The following is a 20,750-nucleotide window of genomic DNA, read 5'->3' on the forward strand; positions in this document are numbered from 1 at the left end:
TTCTGGCTTTACCACTCAACTGGCTTGTAGGACCCAAAGCAGGTGATGTAATTTCCCCGTGTTGTAGTTTCCTCTTTGTAAAATGAGAATAATAGTTATCTCATAGGGTTTTAGTGTGTGAGGAGCGTAGGTCACTTCTGGGACACAGTAAACTCTGGGTGCACGTTAGTTCCTCAGTCAATGCCAGTTAGCACTGCTGCAGCCACAGCACGCGAACTGCCTGCTCACTTGAACTTGTCTGCTGCCAGATGACTTCAGCGGAAGGTCTCAGCACATTTTATATCCCGGCACCTAGTGCAGCATCTGCCGCAGGGCCTGGCATGTGGCAGGCATTAGCTCTGCTAAATGTAGCCCAGCTTCCTGGTCTTTTGGAAGTGCTTCAGTGTAAATATTTACTTAGAGGCATTTCGCCACTGAGACTCTCAGCTCCATCTCCAATCCCGCAGAGACCCATCTCCCAGCATAGCGTGTTGTACTTACTCAGTAGTAATAGCTATTTACTGTACTAGTTTGCCAAGGCTGCCATAACAAAATACTGCAGACTGGGTGGCTTAAACAACAGGAACTTATTTTCTTACTGTTGGAGGCTGTTGATCCAAGATCAGGGTGCCTGCAGAGTTGTTTCTTGTGAGGCCTCTCTCCTTGGTTTGCAAGTGGCCACCCTCTTGTGGCCTCTTCATGTGGTCATCTCTCTGTGCGTCTAATCTCCTTTTCTTGTAAGCTCACCATTCAGATTGGATTAGGGCTCATCCTACTGACCTGTTTTTAACTTAATTGCCTCTTTAAAGGCCTTATCTCCAAATAGAATCATTCTGAAGTTCCGGGGGTTAGGGCTTCAACACAAGAATTTTGGGAGGACAACCCATAACACTTACCATTACTTACTACCATAGTAATAGCACTTACTATTAAAATCATTGCCCTCAAAGACTTAATATTTGACTAATCAGATTTTTTAAAAATAAAAGTGGATTGATTTTTTGATGAAAGCATTGATCTTAGCCCACAGTTTAGAAGCCAAAGGGTGTGTTGTATGATGCCCTTTAGTTGGTGTATTTTCTTTATTCGTGAACTCAGTTATTCATGTCTTTACCAGGTATTTAATGAGCACGTACCAGGCAGTGTGCTAGAAACTAGCAGTACGGTGCTGAGCTAGACACAGTGCCTACCATTGTCCAGTTCATAACCTAGTATATATTTAAAATATCTGTGTCTCTGGATGATAAGAATTACTCCCCCTGGGTGTTAGGTCTTGGGACGTGTTGTTGTTAGACCAAATTACTGGCTCTGTATTTTAGAAATTAATTAATTTTAAAAGCATTTGAATCCTGATTCTAGCCACTACCTAGGAATGTGACCTTGAGCAAATTATTTAATCCCCTTACACCACCATTTCCTCTTTGTAAAGTAAGAGTATAAATATTTCATAGGGTAATTCCTGATTAAGTGAGATGGCGCATGTTGTATGCTTAGCCCCATACTTGGCGCCTAGGAAGAGCTTAATAAAATGGTTGCTGCTGTTTCCTTTTTAATACAAGAGCTAAACCTCATCTTGGAGGTGAGATGGAGGTGACATCTAAGAATAGCTTTATATGTAGGTTTCTAATCATTGGAGAGAGCTTTTGCCAAAGCTTTGGAGTTTGTTTGTTATAATTTCTACCCTGCTGATTTCCAGAAAGGATTTGAAATAGCTGCCCAGCTGAGAAGTGTGTTCCAGTTGTGAGGTAATGGAGAAAACCCTGACCCAGAACTGACGTGCACTTAGGGCCAGGTCCACTCTTCCAGCCAGCTGGCTGAGCTTGGGCGACCGTGAAGTCCAGGCTTTCCCGTATCACATTCTTTGCCTTGTTTATTAATTAGCAAATGGTCAGTTTTAGATATTGACCTTAAGTTTCTGAGAACTTGTGTATATCTCTGGAGTTTCATAAGTTGTAAATTATATTCTAAAAGCAGAAATATATAACTTGAATTTAATCTTGCTCCTGAATAAAATAACCATCACTTTCCAGAGAGTAATCATTAATATAAATGACTTAATATATAGTCCATTCATAGTCTTTCCTTTGCTGAATTCATTTCAGAGCCCCTAATATATTGTTAACATTACATTTACCTTGATACTTGTTTTGGTGAAGAGTGTTCTTAGAAAAGGTACTGAAGTCCTAAGTTCTAAAACCTTGACTTTCTTACATGTCTGTCATGTATTTGGAACACATTTGCAAGGCACTAAGTCAGTTCTAACTGATAGAGACAGAATATCAGGCTTCATGAGAAGTTTTTTCTTGTCATTGTTGCTGTTGTATTTGTTTTTGCATGGTGGGGTGGGAATGCTTTTTAACTTACGGATCATTAGTGCCACTTGGGTTATTAAATGGAGATAAAATAAGGAGATGAAAGATTTTAAATAGAAGAATGTCTTTCTAGGAGATGAGAAAGGTTAATAAACCCATGCAAATGTGTTCTACTTGCAAGTTTCTGTCTGTATAAGCTCTTTATTATTTCGTGAAAAGTTTACAAAATTTTATTCAACTTTCCTTTGTAATTTATAGAAAAAATAGGTACTGTGTCTCACAGAGTTACAGATCTTAGTTCTTATCTGATATTTGGTGGTGATGAATTTTGTATTTTCTATTGTTGCTGTTACAGTTGTCCCTTTGCATCCATGGATTCAACCAACCATGGATAGGAAATATTGGGGGGGGGATTTCCAGAACGTTCCAAAAAGCAAAATTTGAATTTACCATGCTCCAGCAACTAATTACATAGCATTTACATTATAATATATATTATAAGTAATCTGAAGATGATTTAAAGTATAAGGGACTTGAGCATTGGGGGATTTTGGTACCCTCCTAGGGCAGGGTGGGGTTGAGGGGTGATCCTGGAATCAGTCCCCCTCAAATATTGAGGGACGACTGTAGATAGTTTTTTAAAATAATTACAAGCTACAGATTTGTTTTAAGTTTAATTGTTTTGTGATGTCAAAACATAGGCAACTAGTAGAATGGGAGAAAATATTTGTAAATCATATATCTGCTAAGGGATTAATATCTAGACTATGTAAAGAATTACAACTCAATAGCAACAACAAAAAACCCAATTCAAAAATAGGCAGAGAGGGTTTCTCTGGTGGCACAGTGGTTAAGAATCCACACAGTCTGAGCCCTGGTCCGGGAAGATCCCACACGCCGCGTGCAACTAAGCCCATGAGCCACAACTACTGAGCCTATACTCTAGAGCCCGCATATTAGATATTAGGCAGGAGACTTGAATAGACACTTCTCCAAAGAAGATATACCTGTAAGCACATGAAAAGATGCTTATCATTAGTCATTAGGGAATTGCATATCAAAAGCACAGCAAGATACCACATCATACCTATTAGGATGTGACTATTACAAAAAGAAAATTTAAAAAGGTAAATAAAAGTTGGTGAGGGTGTGGAGAAATTGGAATTCGCATGCATTGCTGACGGGAATGTAAATGGTAGAACTGCTGTGAAAACCAGTTTGGTGGTTCCTCGAAAAGTTAAGCATAGAATTATCATATGATCTAGCAATTCCACTCCTAGGTATTTACCCAGAGAATTGAAAGCAGGGCCTCGGGTACCTGTACACCAATGTTCATAGCAGCATTACTCACAGTAGCCAAAACGAGGAAACAACCAGTGTCCATTAGCTGATGAATGAATAAACAAAATGTGGTATATAAATGGAATGGAATGTATTGGGTTGGCCTAAAAGTTTGTTCAGTTTTCCCGTAAGACAGCTCTAGTAACACTGAGTTGTCTTTAACTTCATTAGAATCAATTTTGTTAGATTGTATTGTGACAGCTGTCATATTAGTGTGCATTTAAAAAAAAACATCAAAATTGGTGAGTTTTTGTGTAGCCTTTTAATATTGAAGATGGAAGAAAAAAGCAACATTTTTGGCACATTATGCTTTATCATTTCAAGAAAGGTAAAAACACAACTGAAACGAAGAAAAGATTTGTGCAGTGTATGGAGAAGGTTCTGTGACTGATTGAGCGTGTCAAAAGTGGTTTGCGAAGTTTTGTGCTGGAGGTTTCTTTCTGGACAATGCTCCACAGTCGGGTAGACCAGTTGAAGTTGATAGCGGCCAAATCGAGAACTTAATTGAGAACAATCAACGTTACATCACTTGGGAGATAGCTGACATACTCAAAATATCCAAATCAAGCGTTGAAAATCATTTGCACCAGCTTGGTTGTGTGATGTTTGGGTTCCGCATAAGTTAAAGAGAATAAAACCTTCTTGAAGGTATTTCTGCATACGATTCTCTACTCACATGTAGTGAAAACGTTCCATTTTTAAAACGAATGGTGACGGGTGATTAAAAGTGGATACTGGGGCTTCCCTGGTGGCGCAGTGGTTGAGAGTCCGCCTGCCGATGCGGGGGACACGGGTTCGTGCCCCGGTCCGGGAAGATCCCATGTGCCGCGGAGCGGCTGGGCCCGTGAGCCACGGCCACTGAGCCTGCGCGTCTGGAGCCTGTGCTCCACAACGGGAGGGGCCACAGCAGTGAGAGGCCCGCGTACTGAAAAAAAAAAAAAAAAAAAAAAGTGGATACTGTACAGTAATGTGGAATGGAAGAGATCGTGGGGCAAGCGAAATGAACCATCACCAACCACACCAAAGGCTGGTCTTCATCCAAAGAAGGTTGTTTATATGGTGGGATTGCAAGGTAGTCCTCTATTATGAGTTCCTTCTGGAAAACCCAACGATTAATTCCAACAAGTACTGCTCCCAGTTCGACCAACTGAAAGCAGCACTTGACGAAAAGCTTCCAGAATTAGTCAACAAAATGCATGATCTTCCATCACGATAACGCAAAAACCACATGTTTCTTTGATGACCAGGCAAAAACTGTTACAGCTTAGCTGGGAAGTTCTGATTCATCCGCTGTATTCACCAGACGTTACACCTTCGGATTTCCATTTATTTCGGTCTTTACAAAATTCTCTTAATGGAAAAAATTTCCATTCCCTGGAAGACTGTAAAAGGTACCTGGAACAGTTCTTTGCTCAAAAAGATAAAAAGTTTTGGGAAGATGGAATTATGAAGTTGCCTGAAAAATTGCAGAAGTAGTGGAGCAAAACGGTGAATACGTTGTTCAGTAAAGTTCTTGGTGAAATTGAAAAATGTGTCTTTAATTTATACTTAAAAGCTGAAGGAACTTTTTGGCCAACCCAATATTTGGCCATTAAAAAGCTATGAAATTCTGATGCATGCAACAACATGGATAAACCTTAAAGACGTTATGCTAAGTGAAATAAACCAGACACAAAAGGGCAAATACTGTATGATTCTACTTATATAAGGTACCTAGAATAGGCAAATTCATAGAGACAGAAAGTAGAATAGAGGTTACCAGGGGCTGAAGGGGAGAGGAAAGTGGGGAGTTATTGTTTAATGGGTACAGAGTTTCTGTTTAGGATAATGAAACAGTTCTAAAATGGATAGTGGGGACGGTTGCACAACATTGTGAGTGTACTTATGCTTCTGAATTGAAAATGGTTAAAATGGTGATTTTTTTATGTTATGTATATATTTTACCATAATAAAAACATTAAAACAAAACAAAAAAAGAAACCAACTAAACAATAGCAACCATACAGACAGATTTACACAGTTATATCTTTTCAGTGTCTTTTCTCCACTGATTTTTACTCATTTTTATGGGCATCTCAAAATTGTATGGGTACTTATTAGAATTTTAGGATTGATTGCCATTAGGTTTGTATTGCCTTTGAATTACAAATGGTATGGGGTTTTTAATGCTATTTTTATGGCAAAGATTTTTAATGAATCTCCTTTGTTTTGCAGTTACTTCGAGAGCTTAAGCATCCAAATGTCATCTCTCTTCAGAAGGTGTTTCTGTCTCATGCTGATAGGAAAGTATGGCTTCTGTTTGACTACGCTGAACATGACCTCTGGGTAAGGTGAATTGTTGGTGGACATGGAGCCATGGTTTCAGTTGGGGATTAAGAGGGACTGACTGAAAACAATTTTGGGAGCTCATCTTCGTATGAGATTTACATTTTTTTTTTTTTTTTTGCGGTACGTGGGCCTCTCACTGTTGTGGCCTCTCCCTTTGCGGAGCACAGGCTCCACACGCGCAGGCACAACGGCCATGGCTCATGGGCCCAGCCGCTCCGTGACATGTGGGATTTTCCCGGACTGGGGCACGAACCCGTGTCCCCTGCATCGGCAGGTGGACTCTCAACCACTGTGTCACCAGGGAAGCCCTCAGCAGATTATTTTTAAAATAGGATTTACAGAAGCCTTAAGTAACTATAAAATTTACTCCTTTATTAAATATAACAGCTACATTTTTTAAAAAAAACCTGAAAGGCCATCTTGGGGATAAGATTAATGATATATATAGATGAAAATCTATAATAGGATAGCCCAAATAATTTTGAAACATACAAAACTTATATCCTGATCAGTCTTGGGTGAAGAACATGTTAACACAGATTTCAGTTTAAAAAACAAAACAAGTAAACAAAACCCAGTATTACATCAAGTTAATTCATTAGCAACTACTTCAGTACTGTGAGATATATTTTTCTGATATTTACTAAGTAATAAGGTCTTTAAATATTTCGCTGTGTTTTGCATCCTATCTATATTTACTAAATTAGCGTGACTGTGCATTTATTGAGCTAAATAAAAGAGAAAACATGCAAGGGATTATAGTATCCTGGCTCAATTTCAAAATCTTCAAAATAATTTATTCTTTCATTCAGCTGTAGTTCGTAAATGCAAATACAAAATTTCGCAATAAAACTAGCACAAATCCTAGTAAAACTGTTTAAAAGTAAATTCACCTTCTGAAAATAGTTAAATAGTTTTAAACTCTTTTGCTAATTTCCAGAAGTATCCTCATTTACATAATTTCAACTTTAACAGACTTCAGAAACTGAAACTTATTTTGGTGTCATATTATGCTTTCAGATTTAGAAAAAAATGTTTTCATACTGTTTGTAGATTCCTGTTTTCCATGACTAAATGTGGTTTGATTCAAATTATTTTTGTAAGTTGTCTGGAAAGAACTGTTTTCAAACAGAAAATAGACACATGAAATTTTCTCTCTGTTTTATGAAACTATTGTCCAGGGTTCATACTGGTTGTAAATATTTTTTTCTTGTTGGCTTCTGTTCTTTTAAAAGAGATCTAATCAAATTAGGATTCTGTTAATAAAAATTCATTACATCAGGGTGGCCAGTATTGAATTGAACATTCATCATACTGAAATCTAACACAAAATCAAATTATATAATCCAAATTTATGAGAAAATATCCAGGCTGGTTTGTAAAGGTGATTTGTAATAAAACATAGTTGAGCATAGGAGATCGCATTGTATTCACTATGGTTTCTCACAAACTGGTATGTAATATTTAATTTTATATGTAGGTATAATTATGCTTTCACAAATTATACTGCATGTAATGTTGTGCATATAGTCACCATTGGCTTTATCATCATCTTATTAATACTCATTTAAGCCAAATAAGTACTTTAAATGCTCATTTTAATAAAAACCAAATGGTGATTCAATTTTATTAAAACCTATTCTTTATCCATTTTATTTTCTTATTTTAATTTGGATATTGAAATGAATTAGATGGGGTAAGGCAGCAGAGGGTAAGAAAACAGTTGCAGTAAAAAGATCATTTAAAAAAATCACTTAGGTGTTGGTGAAATCTTATGGTATACATATTGCATATTTGTTATATTGCCCTGGAATAAAAATGAAGGTAAAAAATTCTCTTACTGTAGTTTTTTGTAGTTATAAAATATTGGTTAAAAGTAATATGTAATACCCTAATGAGAATATAACTAAAGAAGTGGTATATGGCATCAGTTGGTTATCTTACCTCCCTAAATATTTGTTCCTTTCATTCTTACTCTGGCAGGTTTTAATTTTTTTAATGTATTTTAATCTTTTTTTTTTTTAAGCTCTGAGGGCCACTGGTTCTTCTTAAGGTGAACAGACTTGATTGTCACATCATTTCTTAGGATAGGTGACAAACAGTCTAGATTATTAAGAGTTATTGTAGCTCTGTTTTGTTTGCCTTTTCTTAAATACTTTAAAAAAATTACTGAGAAGGAAGTTAACATAATGTAATGCTGCTACGAAAGCATAGATTAATCATACTACATATGTACTGACTGATACCCCTTACCTTCTGAAATAAACCTTTGCTTTTTATTTTTTCTTTGGAAGATAAAACTCCTTCACTCATTAGTCATTAGTTATTTCTTACCCATTTTCTACCTCTATATCATAAGAAAGTAGAAATGAAAAGGTTAATGTATAATATTAAATATCTCACTCCTCTTTTAATTATTTTTATTAAGTTCAAGAATACGCCTGATATTCCCTCACAAATACTGGTCAGGAGTCTGCTCTTGAGCATGTTAGACACAGGCATGTGCACAGTGGTGCACACAGCAGAGTTGGCTGCAGCTGACTTGTAGATTTTCTTGCAGTTTAAGAGAACTTTAATTAAAATGAAACCTGTCAAGAGTTTGAAACATTGTATCTTGTTTCTGTTGAGGTACATTTATTTGTAAAATGATTTTTCTGTTTATAAAGTGGTATTGTGTTTACCGGATGTCCACTAACATTATATTGATACCTAGAAACCTTTGATGGATGTTACAAGGCTGTTTTTTTTCCTCGTCTGAAGAAGCTTTCATATTTCTAATTATGTCCAGTGTGAATTGGTCATTTACGTGTTATTCCTTTGTGCTTGGGTGTACTTAATTGAAATATTTTCCCATTTGCTTTCTTTATAACTCATGTATTGTAAATAGGTACCACATCTATGCTATGTCAACCAGCCAGAACTCTATCTGTTCTTTTTTTTTTTCATTTAATCACTGCAGAATAAAAAATACTCTTTTCTTGAAAATTTTCACCAGATAAACAGGGGTCAAGTAACTCTGAAAGTAATTTTTAATTATACTTTAAAAATAAAATCACATTACTTCTCTGTTGTCATCATTTATTTTCTGAGACCGTATCATATGCTTAGGAAATGACATTTTAGCTCTAGTTATTTGGAAAATTTAAGGTTATTTATGTTATCCAGCAGAACGTGAAATTATATTTTCAAATCTTTGGAAATCCCTGAGTGTTTTTCTGTTAGGAAAATATTATATATCAAACTGTCTTTCCTTTTTTAAGCTTCTGGTGATATTTTTCTTTGTTTCAGCATATAATCAAGTTTCACAGAGCGTCTAAAGCAAACAAGAAGCCAGTACAGTTACCTCGGGGAATGGTGAAGTCACTATTGTATCAGATCCTAGATGGGATTCACTACCTGCATGCTAACTGGGTGTTGCACAGGGATTTGGTAAGTTGAAATATAGTTAGGTTTAAGCCAGAAAGATGCATTTGGAGTTGGATGATTTTTTAGTTGTCTCTAGATATCAGTGTTATACAGGCCTGCAAACCTTATAGAGGAAGTGGGAATGCTAGTCTCAAAACTAGCCTAGCCTTGTGCTTTTGTGTAATGCATCCTGCTTCTTGACATACGTTAAGCTGGTGCTGAAGAGGTGAAAGAGGGCACATTTGTTTTGCTAAGCTTTCGGGGTTTTCTTCAAGTCTGTAAATAACGTATTGGCCTGCTTTACATTGAATATTATATGCCAGGCAAACTCTAGAAGTTGGTATGTTTATGAGTAACTTGAAAATAACCCTTTGGAGCCTACTGTATCCTAAGTTGTATATTAGAAGAGGAGCATTCATCTGCTTATTTTTAAACCCACTATGTTAGTAGCAGTCTCTCTGCCAACAGCCTTTAATAATCATGATTGAGTACATTATTGAGTGCCTTGTCATGTTAAGCTGCAATAAATTTTTACGAATTTAGAAACTTCAGAAACTGACTTTATTTTTATTTCACATGGCAGAATAGTTTATGCCCTTTTTAAAAAAAACCCATATAGCATTAAATTGGTGATTAAATGGTGCATTGTTCATTAAATCTTCATAGATTTAAATTATGTAAATCTCAAATTCCCCTTTTCCCCTTTCATATTGCGTAATGTAGTAACTCTAGTAAAGTGTGCCTTCATTTCAAACAATTATAAACACAATACTGGAAGTGATGACTTGGTCTCTAGTCACATGTGTACATTAGGAAAAAACCCGTCGCCAACTTGGAGGTGGAGCTGCTCTGCCCCTCACGCAGATATTCTTTCCAGGCTGCTCTGAATGCTCTCTGCATTCAGTCTCTGGCCTTCAGTCAGGTGTTTTAGTTTCTAGTTCTTTCATCTGTCTTCAGTAAATCTTGAAATAAGTTTAGTGGTAGTTAGTTTATCTCCAGTTGTCAAATCTAGAAACCATTTAGAGTAGGACCAATAACACATCAGAAATTTGGTTGAAATAACTTTTTCCCTTATGCAAAAAATTTTCCTTTATTTTTAATAGAATTAGGTTATTTTATTTATAAACAATGAATTTATAGAACATGAATGTGAAAAATCCTTTGTCGTGGGCTTCCCTGGTGGCGCAGTGGTTGAGAGTCCGCCTGCCGATGCAGGGGACACGGGTTCGTGTCCCGGTCCGGGAAGATCCCACATGCCGTGGAGCGGCTGGGCCCGTGAGCCATGGCTGCTGGGCCTGCGCGTCCGGAGCCTGTGCTCCGCAACAGGAGAGGCCACAGCAGTGAGAGGCCTGCGTACCACAAAAAAAAAAAAAAAATAATAATCCTTTGTCGCTCTATGAAACTGAATATAAATTTCAGCTTTTAGGGGTAGAGTGAACTTAGGGAAAAACTATTACTACTTTTGAGTTACTGACCTTTTTTATGATTCTAAAAGAATAGAATCTGGTTTTTCCCCATAGAGTTAATTATGCTACGATAACGCTACATTTTCTTTCTAATGTAAGTATTTTCTCATCACTAAAATATGTATGTTCATTAGATGAATACAAACTGATTTTTAAACCAGTATTTAATTTTTATGTTAATGTATAATATACCTGAACTACTCACATTAGTATTAACTACAGTAGTGAAAATAATTTCAAAGTCCGATTTCTTTTGTGTCTCTCTTGGGAGAGCTCTTTCTATTGATACGGCCAGAACAAGTTGTCTTTGGCACAGAGACAGTATAGAGCAGGTCATCTCAGAAGTCTCTGTTGGTGGTGTACCAGGAGACAGATGCAGTGGAGCAGTGCACTTAGGTGCAGGTGACAGAGGGATGCACTGTCTGTAGCTGATTTAAAAATAATAAACAGACGAAAAGTAGTTACTTTTGAAAAATTTATTTATTAATTATTCTTGGCTGCGTTGGTTCTTTGTTGCTGCCCACGGGCTTCCTCTAGTTGCCATGAGCGAGGGCTACTCTTCGTTGCTCTGTGCGGGCTTCTCATTGCAGTGGCTTCTCTTGTTGCAGAGCACGGGCTGTAGGTGCGCGGGCTTCAGTAGTTGTGGCACGCGGGCTCAGTAGTTGTGGCTGGCGGGCTCTAGAGCGCAGGCTCAGTAGCTGTGGCGCACGGGCTTAGTTGTTCCGCGGCATGTGGGATCTTCCCAGACCAGGGCTCGAACCCGTGTCCCCTGCATTGGCAGGTGGATTCTTAACCACTGCGCCACCAGGGAGGCCCGTTACTTTTTATTGTTACCGTATGCTGGCAATTCTGAACAGTATCAGTGATAAAATATTCCTGTTCACTGAGGCAAACTGTTCCTACTCCTGTGCCCTTCTTGATATGCCACTGCTCTCTGTTTTAAAGTGTGTTCATCCAAAATATTTTGTAAAATGTAAGCGGTTGTTTTTCTGCTGCTGCCTCCTTTGGCTTTCCCATCTGAAGTGTGGTTTCCTGTACTGTCTGTGCGTGACTTCTTAGTGATCCTTCCAAACTCCTGACCCTTCTGTGCATCACAGGCACACTGCACCATCGTCTCCTTAAAACGATAACCTCTGTCCCAGGCTGGATCTTACTGTTTCAGGTACCTGCCTCTTGAATTATTCTTCAGTTCTTGAAGGAAAGATTCATTATCATAGTTTTTTAAAAAATATGTGCTCACCTTCCTGCCAGCTGAAAATTAAATTTTGGAGTTTGATATTATATAGTTTTTCAACGATAGCTACATAAGATATTCATATATGGAGTAATCAAGTATTTACTCTGAAGAACATTCTTTAGAAGCTGTATGATATGCCTTTTTTTAACCCCTTCTCAAATACTTGTTATGATTTGCGGATGAGATATTTACTCTATGAGAATGAATATAATTACGAGTTAATTATATTCTTTGCTCCTTTCAGTCAGGTTTAGATGAAATGAGACGATACCAACCTTAATAGATCTATGTAGATATTTGTTTGTTTGTTTATTTATTGGCCGTGCCACATGGCTTTCAGGATCTTAGTTACCCAAGCAGGGATCAAACCTGTGCCCCCTGCAGTGGAAATGTGGAGTCCTAACCACTGGGACCACCAGGGAATTCCCTACATAGATTTCTAATGTTAATAATTGAACCAATTGGTTAAGTTGCTGACTTGCCACAAGAAACTTCATATTAAGGTGGATAATTGGCATAGACAGCCTAAAAACACCATTTGAAAGTAGCCCAGAATGTTACTGAAGCTTTTGCTTAATAGCATTGGCTTTATTATTAATAGAAATACTGATTTGAGATGATAGAGTTATGAAGTTCTTTGATATATATAGTTGTTATTTAATAAATAAAGATTAATTTTGTCACTACTAATGATTATGTAGTAGCAGATCAGTAACTCAGTAACTGGGATCTGTCATCCTTGGCAGGAAATAGAGATCTAATAATTCTGGAACTCTTGTTGGGCTGAAGGTGGTAATGTGTACACATGTGTGGATGTTTTAAGAAAAACGGGCTAGAAAGGAAAAACATTCAGTATTTATTTTGTGAGATAATTTATGAATCCAAAGTAAACTTTTTAGTTTTAGAGCATTAAAATATGTATGTATAAGTTGGTTTGCTTATACACTTAATCTGTTTGCTGTAAGTAGAGAGAAATAAAAACAGAGGTGTGTGTAAGTTAGCTATGTTGTTTCCTTTGACTACACCCGTCTCCTTTCTTCTTTTTTCTCCTCTCCTTGGAAATTAAAATCGTTTGACTAATAGTCTGTAGTCCTGGTTCTGGCATTACCATCTGTATTAATCAGCGTTCTCCAGAGAGACAGAATGTGTATATATTAGAGAGAGTGAGATTTCTTTTAAGCAGCTCCCTCAGGCAGTTGTGGAGGCCTGGTTAGTCAGAATCTGCTGGGTAGGCTGGCAGCTTTGACAGACCCAAGGGAAGAGGCGTAGTTGAGTCCAAACTCAGTCTGCTGGCAGAATTCCTTCTTGTTCATGGAGGTCAGTTTGTTTTATTAGGCCTTCACCTGGTGGATGAGAGCCACCCACGTTATGGAGGGTAATCCCCTTAACTCAAAGTCCACCCATTTAAATGTTAATCTCATCCAAAACCACCTTGACAGAAACATCCAGGATACTGTTTGACGAAATACGCAGGCACTGTGGTCCAGCCAAGGTGACAGATAAAATAAGCACCCCATACAAGTCGGTTAGCCAAGACGCCCGTTAAGGTAATGTGAGAAAAGGCATTGCTGGGTCACGTCGTCCATCCACCCCACCCCACCCCCGTTATCTGCTGTTTATTTAAAATAGGAGTGTTCTGTTGGCTTAAGGAATACTAAGATTTTTTTGCCAGATACCATAAAGAGAAACTAAGTGTGAAATATTATGAAAGCTTCAAGTAAAGATATGTTTAAGTGACTCAGAATAAGGAAAGGTTTGAGATCTGTTAGCCTGATTGTATTGAGTTTGGTGATTTTTTTCTGAGCCCAGTCTAGTAAAAAACTTGAAGCACCGAAATCATATTCGATACTTTTTGTGTAGAAGCTAAGTTTGATTTGGCAGTAGTGACTGAACTCTTTCCTGTGAGAGGTAGTCCTCCTGGGTTGAGTTAAAGCACACGGACAGAGTGTGAGAAGTTCTCACTAACAGTGACTCCATTGTGACCTGTGTGAGGCCATCCAGCCAGTTTACTCTATCTGGCCTCTTTCAGTAGAACTGATGTTTTGTTTTTTTGTTTTTTTTTGTTTTTGCGGTACGCGGGCCTCTCACCGCCGCGGCCCCTCCCGTTGCAGAGCACAGGCTCCGGACACGCAGGCTCAGCGGCCACGGCTCACGGGCCCAGCCGCTCCGCGGCACGTGGGATCCTCCCGGACCGGGGCACGAACCCGTGTCCCCTGCATCGGCAAACGGACTCTCAACCACTGCGCCACCAGGGAAGCCGAGAACTGATTACTTTTTATAAAACTTTCTAAATTTAGGGATGGTTTTCTTGTGAAATCGTGAAATTTCAAACTCAGTTAATTTTTCTTTTCCTAGGAGAAATTCTGTGATAGATTAAGAATTTGAAAAACGCTTGTCAAACGTATGCATGCTGGTGTTAGTGAACTAGAGATTAAAAACACCAGTACAGGGCTTCCCTGGTGGCGCGGTGGTTGGGAGTCCGCCTGCCTTTGCGGGGGACACGGGTTCGTGCCCCGGTCTGGGAGTATCCCGCGTGCCGCGGAGCGGCTGGGCCCGTGGGCCGTGGCCGCTGGGCCTGCGCGTCCAGAGCCTGTGCTCCGTGGCGGGAGGGGCCGCGGCGGTGAGAGGCCCGCATACGGCAAAAAAAGACCGAAAAAAAAACACACCAGTACAGTCTGACTCCAGTCTCCTTTTTTTCTTTTCTCTCTTTCTTTATAGTTATTTTCCAGCCAACCCCAATGTTGCCCTGCCTTCCTGAATCCCTGCTCCCTTCATCTCCAGCATCTGAAATTCTATTCATCCTTTAAAGCTCTGCTCCTGCTACCTCATCAGTAAAGTGCACCCCTCTTCCACCTCCACTCCCCCACTCCCACCCCAGTCACACTAGCTGGGAGGGAGAATGTTTACTTCTACACCCTGTAGCAGTTACTTTGAACTACCCCTGGGGCACTTGCTAGTTTTGGTAATTGTATGTCCTCTGTTTGATGGTAAGTCCTGAGGGCAAAGACTGTGACTTTGTATATGTTTGTATCCTGCCCAGCGCTTAGCAAAATACACATTAGTGTATACAGTATTGCTTATATTTGTTGAATGAATGAACTAGCCCATTTGTAACAGAAGCAAAGTGGCCTCCAAGGTTATTCTCCATAGCTTATCTCTGATATTACCTGATGCTGGTCCATAGCTGCAGACACACAGAGACTCTGCTGTGTTTCTTCCTTTTACTCCCTCTTATCTCTGCTGTGATTCAGTGCAGTGGAACAGTGCAGAAAAAGTTCTTTTCTATTTATACTACATTTTAAGCCCTTTCAGTAGCCTTCCTCTTTCCACCTAAAAGAGCTCAGCTTGCTCTTAGCAGTCAGTTCAGAGACCATTCAGCTAATGATACTGATCTGTTGACCTTTTCCATTGCACTCTTCCTCTACCCCATATTTTTGTTCCTCCCACTGAGACCTATTTCCTGGCCCTTTGTCTGTTCTGATGTTCTTCTCTTCATGTCATTTATTTTTTCCAATTTTCCTTTAATCTTAAGGGTCGAACATTTCCATCATAGTTCGTTTACATCCCTCACTTTTTTTCAAGAACGTCTTAAAGTACCTTCTGTGTGAATTATTCTTTAATTGTAGGTGAGGGGCCCATACCTCCCTTCTCCTATACATCCCAGCTGTTCTGAACTTGCAGCTCTCATGTTTCACTTTAATACTACATTTAACTGACCAGTTCATTACTAATCACAATGTAAATATTTTAATTTCTAGCTAATAGTTGTTCATTTTAAATTTTCTAGTGAACTCAATGTTGGCTGAATTTTGTGCTTTTTGTTGAAAATATTCATGCAGTGTATCAGATATACCATAGAAATGATTTACACTCAAATCAGACTTGTATTTAAGTAAGTATTAAAGACTTGGGCTTTTGACATGTTTCCTAAGGAACTTAATAGAAAGTGGAGAAGTAGTTATGATGACTGGCCTATTTACCATTAATTTTCGTTAAGTATATATCAGGTTCTCATATGGTCATTAACGTGTTCTACTTTAAAAAAAAAATCTAATGTCCAAAATTTCATTTGAATTATTACCTTAATGGTTTTATCATAGTGTTAATTAACTTGGAACTACCAGACACATAGGGTTGTATTTTTGTCCTGTGGCACTAAGTGGATAATATAACATAGTGTATTATATTATATACTATAATATAGTATTAAGTGAGATATACTGTAATATAAGTTTCCACTGTGTTGTTTTCTTTTTTCATTTAAGCTGAATTACAAGGCTGTATACAAACTTTGGAGTGTTTTGGAGTATTACAACTAGCTGCTAGTTTGTCGCTCCTGCCCTAAACCAATTCAAAGTAGTTTTTTTTGGTGGGGGGGTATAGCTCAGTGGCAGAGCATTTGACTGCAAAATAGGCTCTTTGTTTTTTTGTGTGGTTGTTTGCCATAGTAAAATTTCCTAGAAAATAAATCTTTGTAGAGATTTCCTTTGGAGTATCCCAGTGGGGATGTGCTATCATGTGTAGTATGTGATGTGACATAGCCCAGTGGGCCATTGCATAAACGTATTTAAAAGATGCTGGAGCTATTTCAGAGCTTCAATCTGACTTATTAAAAACAAATCTGATAGTGCCGCTGCCATGCAGTTTATTTTAATTATACTGGGTAACTTGGAATCACTTGGTGGGGTTTTAGCTGTTTGGTGAAGGATGAGTTGGTTTCCTGTTCAATACAGTCAAAATCTTGGAGTGAGCCATTGACTCAAACTCAGTTTCATAGGGCCTACTTTATGAAGGCACCTAGTTATGTATTGATGGTAACGTGATGAATTATTGGGGTATTTTGGATCTGATTCTTCTTGAGTGAGATTGCCTGCTTTATTAGTTTTGCTTACTAATACTAAAGTTTGCCCACAATGATATGGTTAGTTGGTTTGTTGGGTTTTTTAGATGCATTTTCTTTCTTTTTTTTTTTCACATCTTTATTGGAGTATAATTGCTTTACAGTGTTGTGTTAGTTTCTGCTGTATAACAAAGTGAATCAGCTCTACGTATATATGTATATATATATATATCCCCATATCCCCTCCCTCTTGCGTCTTCCTCCCACCCTCCCTTACCCACCCCTCTAGGTCGACACAAAGCACCGAGCTGATCTCCCTAGATGCATTTTCTTATTGACTGTTGAGCTCTGTACAATAAGTGGAAGACTCAGAAGGAAAGAGATTAAGTGACCTGATTCTGGTTACTTAAGAGAACTGTTTTCAAAGCTGGGTCACTGAATTTAAGGAATTTTTCCTCTAGATCAATGATTTTTAAATTGCAGGTTGTAAAAGCCATAAATGAGTTGGGAAATCACACAACACAACCAGCCTTTTTATTTTTTTAATGGAGTAGAGTAGAATAGAGAAAATATCAGAGTGCATCATATGTCTTGAGGGAAATTATTGTTTCATGAAACTTTTGTTTCAGTTATACATGGGTATATGTGAATGTGGTCATACAATATTAAGTGATTTTTGTTCCTGTGGGTTGTGTTCAAAAAGGTTTGAAAGCTGCTGCACTAGACTGTTTCCCAAAAGGTCCTTGATATGGTTAGGAAAAGAGAACATCAAGGAAAAAAAAGTAGTCAAATCTTTAGAAAACACTTTGTCCCAAATTATAAGTACTTTAATGTTTTATGCAAATTTCTTGACATTGATAATAAAATATTTTGAATAGCCGTAGCCCTGTAGGAAATATGTTTTTCTAAGTAGGGTTTATTTACGAGTAGGAGAATTTCAGGCAAATTTCACCTTCCTCCTTTAATACCTTTCTAAATTGTCTGCATAGTTTGCAGTTAACATATATTATTGTTATATGGAAGAAAACAGAGGAAGATTCTATTTAGTCTTTTTTAAAAGTTCACACATAATATTGAGTGTGCTTTAGTGTATTTATTTTATGGTAGAGGATGATTGCTATTAAGAAAAAAAAGAGCCATGCATACACTTTTTTTTCTGCCTAAGAAAAGAGGACAGTACCTTCTTCAGGGTGAAAAAAAGAAAAAAGAAAAAAAAAAGAAAGAAAAAGGCAGAAAGGACCCTGCCACTGTCCAAATGCTGAAAGAGGCAAAGCAACAAAATAATTGACCAGCTGGGAAGAAAGGAGCCTGCGTTCTTGGCCTCTGTTCTAACTGCTGTTGCCCCTTCTCTGTGCTTAGCTTCCTTGAAATGAGTGTTGGGAATATATTAAGCATGTTTCTTTACAACAGAGCTTTTTTGAAGAAAAATGCTTTGTGACTGTCATGTTTAATCACTGCTTATTACTTGAGATTTGCTTCATTTACTGGGAGTGAATGAAAGTAAATAAATCTCCAAGGATTTACTCTAATTTTCTTATTTGTCTAATTCTATAACTAGTAAGACATGTAAAATTGTGATCATAAAATTTAGGCTTGAAGATAAAGCATAGGTTTTATTGATAAGAATGGGTTAAGGCAAACTTAAATGAGGTTTGCATTAATTTTAGTTAACATAATGAATTGTGTTTATTCTATAGTATATTTACTTAAATGACCAATTGGGCAGTTTTCTTTCTTGGAAGTATTTGATTGTTTGTAAACAGTCTGTTTGATTTCTTGATATGTGCCATGTTTGTGTAATTTTGATATTGATGTTGAGCATACACAGTGAACTGCGTTCTATTGTTTTACATAATGAAAAAGTGGCCTACTTAATTTTGCTGTATAGCACAGCTGCAAATACCGTACCTGCTTATATGGGCAGATTACAAGTTGATTATGAAAATATTATGTTACTTAGTTTGCATATTGCTTCTAATCTACTTTCTTTAGAGTCTGAGTCTTTTCAGACACTTTATCAGCACAATGCTAGAATCTTTTAAGTCAGATTTCTCACCAATCAAGAACAGATATTCTAAATAATTTAATTGAGTCTTTAAAAAAATGGAGTGTAAGATAATATCTTTGAGTAATCCTAAAAATTGACTAGAAGTAGAGGATTATCTGAGTTTTAAGTCACATACATTGGTATCTTTTCTCTTTTTTTAACATACAATGGAGCCAGACCTGTCTTTTCATCTCTTTGATAGAGAGTCATCTGAAGTATTAGGACTGTCTGGCACATAATAAGTGTTCAGTAAGTGCATTTTACTTCAGTCCATCATCACATTGCCCTAGAACTATGAATAAGTACCTTAGGGGCGGGAACTTTATCCATTTCATTTACTGCTGTATCATTATTACCCAGAGTAGCACATATTAGCTGCACAATAAATATTTATTGATTGAATAACTGGATTCTTATCAGTGCTACCTTCAAAACATATCTCAGATTGAACTACAGTAAGACGGTCCTATAACTGAGATTTGAATGTGGTGCAGTTGGCATTGGTCCCACTCATCTGACCAGTGTCTTTTCTCAAATAAGAGTGACCTGTAGTGCTTGTTTTCAGGGAGAAACAGCTGTGGGAAGAGACAGCCATGAAGGGAAGAGCAAATTAGCAGAGATTCTGGAGTCCTCCTAGTGTCTCTGGGTCAGTGTCTCTGGGTCAGTCCAATGAACAGGTGCCGACTAACAGGGAGATTCCAAAACCCCTCACTGCCAGGATATGGATTTGGATTTTCCAGGTGGACTTCCAGGTGTGCTCATTCGTGAATTCCTGTTCATTAACCCTACAGTAACCTGACCTCCCAGTTCATACAGTTCACACAGTTGAGTTTTTTGCAGTCCACTTACTGCCTCTTGACTTTGCTTCTTATCATTTCTGTCACTACTGTTCTAATCCATGGTACCTGGATTACTGAAAAAATGTCCAAGTGAATCTTCCCTACTTGCAGTCTTATGTTCCTATGGTCCAGTATCTACATAGCAATCAGAATGATCGCTCTAAAAAGCAAATCACACCATGTCATTCCCCTACCTAAAGTTCCTCAGTAGCCTCCTGCTTGTGAGACAGGTGTACTCAAAGTCTATCCTAAATATTTATTATATCTTCTTGCTGCGAAGACTGGAGAGCTGCAAGCTGCAGCATTGTTTTATGTATCAGTAAGATAGAAAAAACATGCTGGCAACTTGACTGTCATACCATGGAGGTTATAAGACAGAACCCAGTCACAGAAATATTAAACTTTTAAAAGGAAAGTAAAAATACATAAAGTGCATCTTTCCCTTGACATTTGGTAATGGTAAGTAGCTAGGACTTAATTACTAGTGCAGTGGCAAATGATTGAGGTAACTGTTTTTGTGTCTTTAGTAAGAATTGTTAAGTTTCATCATTACGTGTGATGTTTGTTCTCGGGTTTTGGTAGATGCCTTTTATCAGGTTAAAAATGTTCCCTTCTATATCCAATTAAGTTGTTTGTTTCTAAATCAAGAATTGATTTTATTAAATGCTTTTCTTCATCTTTTGAGATGGTCATATGGCTATTTCCTTTAATCTGTTAATATGGTAGCTGACATTTATAAGGTTTTATTTCAGTTTTAATGTTGAACCATCCTTGTCTTAGTGGGATCAGCCCTACTTGGTTTTGATTTTCTTTTCTCCAGTTGCTGTTGGATTCCCTTTGCCAATACTTTATTGTGTCTATATTCTCAAGTGAAGTTGGTCAGTGATCTGTTTGTACTCTTTTTTTTGTTATCATGATTATACTAGCCTCAGAAAATGATTTTAGTCTCTGGAATA

At 37.7% G+C, this 20,750-nt stretch overlaps 1 protein-coding gene across 11 annotated transcripts in view; it reads left to right on the forward strand.

Annotated features, from left to right (window-relative positions):
* The window catches only part of CDK8 (cyclin dependent kinase 8), a 120,813-nt gene that overhangs the window by 57,576 nt on the left and 42,487 nt on the right, over positions 1-20,750 (forward strand). For all 11 annotated transcript variants that reach the window (XM_073794984.1, XM_019936867.3, XM_019936868.3 and 8 more), the window contains exons 3-4: positions 5,847-5,957; positions 9,249-9,389. In XM_073794984.1, the coding sequence (XP_073651085.1) occupies positions 5,847-5,957; positions 9,249-9,389 (252 nt within the window). The remainder of the gene's footprint in view (positions 1-5,846; positions 5,958-9,248; positions 9,390-20,750) is intronic.

Source organism: Tursiops truncatus, chromosome 18 (genome assembly GCF_011762595.2).
Source record: "Tursiops truncatus isolate mTurTru1 chromosome 18, mTurTru1.mat.Y, whole genome shotgun sequence".
NCBI classification, from domain to species: Eukaryota; Metazoa; Chordata; class Mammalia; order Artiodactyla; family Delphinidae; genus Tursiops; species Tursiops truncatus.